General features: G+C 36.2%; 1 protein-coding gene across 1 annotated transcript in view; it reads right to left on the bottom strand.

Annotated features, from left to right (window-relative positions):
- The window catches only part of LOC106468951 (glutathione S-transferase 1-like), a 6,109-nt gene extending 3,921 nt beyond the window's left edge, over positions 1-2,188 (bottom strand). The window contains exon 1 of the mRNA XM_013929405.2: positions 2,008-2,188. Coding sequence (XP_013784859.2) covers positions 2,008-2,172 — 165 coding nt within the window. The 5' untranslated portion in view covers positions 2,173-2,188. The remainder of the gene's footprint in view (positions 1-2,007) is intronic.
- Positions 2,189-2,625: the final 437 nt, after the last annotated feature.

The raw sequence follows: 2,625 nt of genomic DNA, 5'->3' as shown, positions 1-2,625 counted from the left end.
ATCACGGGTATCGAAACCCGGATTCTAGCGTTGTAAGTCCGCAGATATACCACTGTGCCACCAATCGGTCAGTTAAAAGTAGCTCAAGAATTGGCGGTGGATGCTTTTGCATAGCCTACCAGTTCAAAATTAGGAATGGCTTTGCGCAGATAACCCTTTGAGTAGCTTTGCCGAATTTTTTGAAACAAAAACAAAAATTTATTAAGCTTAATAAATGTTTTACAGTCTTCTATTATGTGGTTACCTTTATTAAATAAATGTAGTCACTTTTATTTAAAACTGTAATATCATTACTTAAATTCAACCCTATTATAGTTAACTAAGTAGAGTTTTTAAGTTTATTAAGTACGTTATATATGTGGGTGTTTTTCTTAGATTACAGAGGATTGAGTACGTTATACTAATACGATTTTGAATATGCAAATTAGCAAGTCTTGTGACAACCACAGCCGATATAACAACACATGTCAGAACTATATTTTGATATTGTTTGGCTGTTCGTAGGTAGCATGATACTACCGAAAATTCATCGCTCTTCACGACACAAAATATTCATACATTCAGATTATATAGATGTGTTCACCTCGAATATTTAGAATAACCAAAACGGAGATATCCCTTGTACTTAATAGGATTGAAAACAAAGGAATGTGGATCAGTTTGGTACCCAAGGGTCATCTGGAAAGAGACCTCTAACAAGTCGTACCCCAGTCGTGGTAATGAAAATGTGAGAATTCATGATAACAAAGATCAGTGGCAAAAGCCGTGCACGTGGCCCACAGACACAACATAATCAAGAAAAGCGATACAAGTCACGTGTACACAAGTTGTTTCAATTGTATATCTCTCCAACCATCGCATACCTCAAGCACCTGGAAAATAAAATAGGTATTTACACTATTCCATCCAAATACATACCAGACAAGTCGCCTGTCAATTTCTATGCAATCGGACAGTTCAAACAGACGTTGGAAAATCGTCGTCTTTTTACACTATATTGCTTATGGAAAGCAGGCAGAGAACAGTGGTATGCGTTTGACATGACAACCTTACGACAGAGCCTTTCCAATAGAAACTACGCTGCAATGCTATTGTAAAGATTCAGGCAATCAGACAGATCATGACCGGGCATTATGGCATGGATTGGAATGACATGATTAGGCTCCAAAATCGTTTTAATATAACGTACGCAACCTCCGTATACGAGCCACGCACTATTGCTCTTTTTTTCAATATCATTAAGATAATAAGAAGACAAGTTAGTGATAACACCGGGTTTGTTAATAAATGAACTTCCAAGCTGAATGGGCGAAGGTGATTTAGTTTCTAACGTTTTTGGAAAGTTTGTCTCCCATGTATCTTAAATAAAGTTTGACTAATAGATTTCATATTTTGGAAATCTAAGCAGTATGTTTTATGGTTAGAAGGTTATAACCGCATAAAATAAATCATCTGTCTTATGGATTAAATCCTAAGTTCACCCTTTTGTTTCAACTAACTTCAATGCGGTTTGGCACGGCACTAAACCATTTGATTATGTGATAATATCAGTGGAAACTTTGGAGGAAAACTTGGGTATATGGCAAAAAATTAATAAATTATTACACCTAATATTTTGTTTGCTAAACATTTTATACGGGAATTTACAGAATCCAACACAGATATACACCTATTTTTTTAATTGATTATTTATTTGTTATGAATTTTGCGCAAAGCTACACGAGGGCTATCTGCGCTAGCCGTCCCTAATTTAGCAGTGAAAGACTAGATAGAAGGCAACTAGTCATCATCACCCACCGCCAACCCTTGGGCTACTCTTTTATCAACGAATAGTGAGGTTGACCGTCACATTGTAACGCCCCCACGGCTGAAAGGGCGAGCATGTTTTGTGGGACGGGGATTCGAACCCGCGACCCGCAGATTGTGAGTCGAGCGCCCTAACCACCTGGCCATGCTAGGCCTTTTATTTCGTTCTTAATTGAACACTGTAACATAAAAAATACTCACATAAACTTCTCTCATGGATTTGAACATCGTGCCCATATCAAAGTACAACAACCTATCAACTATCGCCTTCTGTTTGGGATCCTTAGGATATAGGTAGCTGTCAGGAGCGTACTTATTCACCATGTACTGCATGATCGCCCGGCTGTTGCATAAAAAATCTTTCATTAAGTTCAAATACTTCTGTTCTGTTTACAAAAATTTTCATATCTAAAACAAATATATTAATTGTACACCGAATATTGTAACTTATTGTAATGAAGATAATAATTATTAATTGAAATTGCAATACTTTCCCTAAATGAGCAACTCCCTTTCTTCTTCAATTCGACTAATAATTCACAAAATCATTTTAAGTGCTTGCTACGAGTACACTCGGCAGAGACCTAATGCGATGTGTTTTAGATAGCCACCTGGCGGTAGAGCTTACCTATGCCATTAAACAGCTTGGACAAGTAAATGTATAAACGACTAAATATGTTTTTTTTGAAGACTTATGTCTTTAAAATTAAATATATTATGTGGCATGTTCCACGTTAATTTTTTTTTATCACGATGTTTTTGAAGTAGTGTTAGAATTCTATTTGATTTAGAAGTGTTTTGCTTATACTTAATTCTCTT

The sequence above is a fragment of the Limulus polyphemus genome, unplaced genomic scaffold (assembly GCF_000517525.1).
Source record: "Limulus polyphemus unplaced genomic scaffold, Limulus_polyphemus-2.1.2 Scaffold3234, whole genome shotgun sequence".
Taxonomy (NCBI): Eukaryota; Metazoa; Arthropoda; class Merostomata; order Xiphosura; family Limulidae; genus Limulus; species Limulus polyphemus.
The sequence above is the reverse complement of the archived record's forward strand: the minus strand, read 5'-3'. Positions and strand labels throughout refer to the sequence as shown.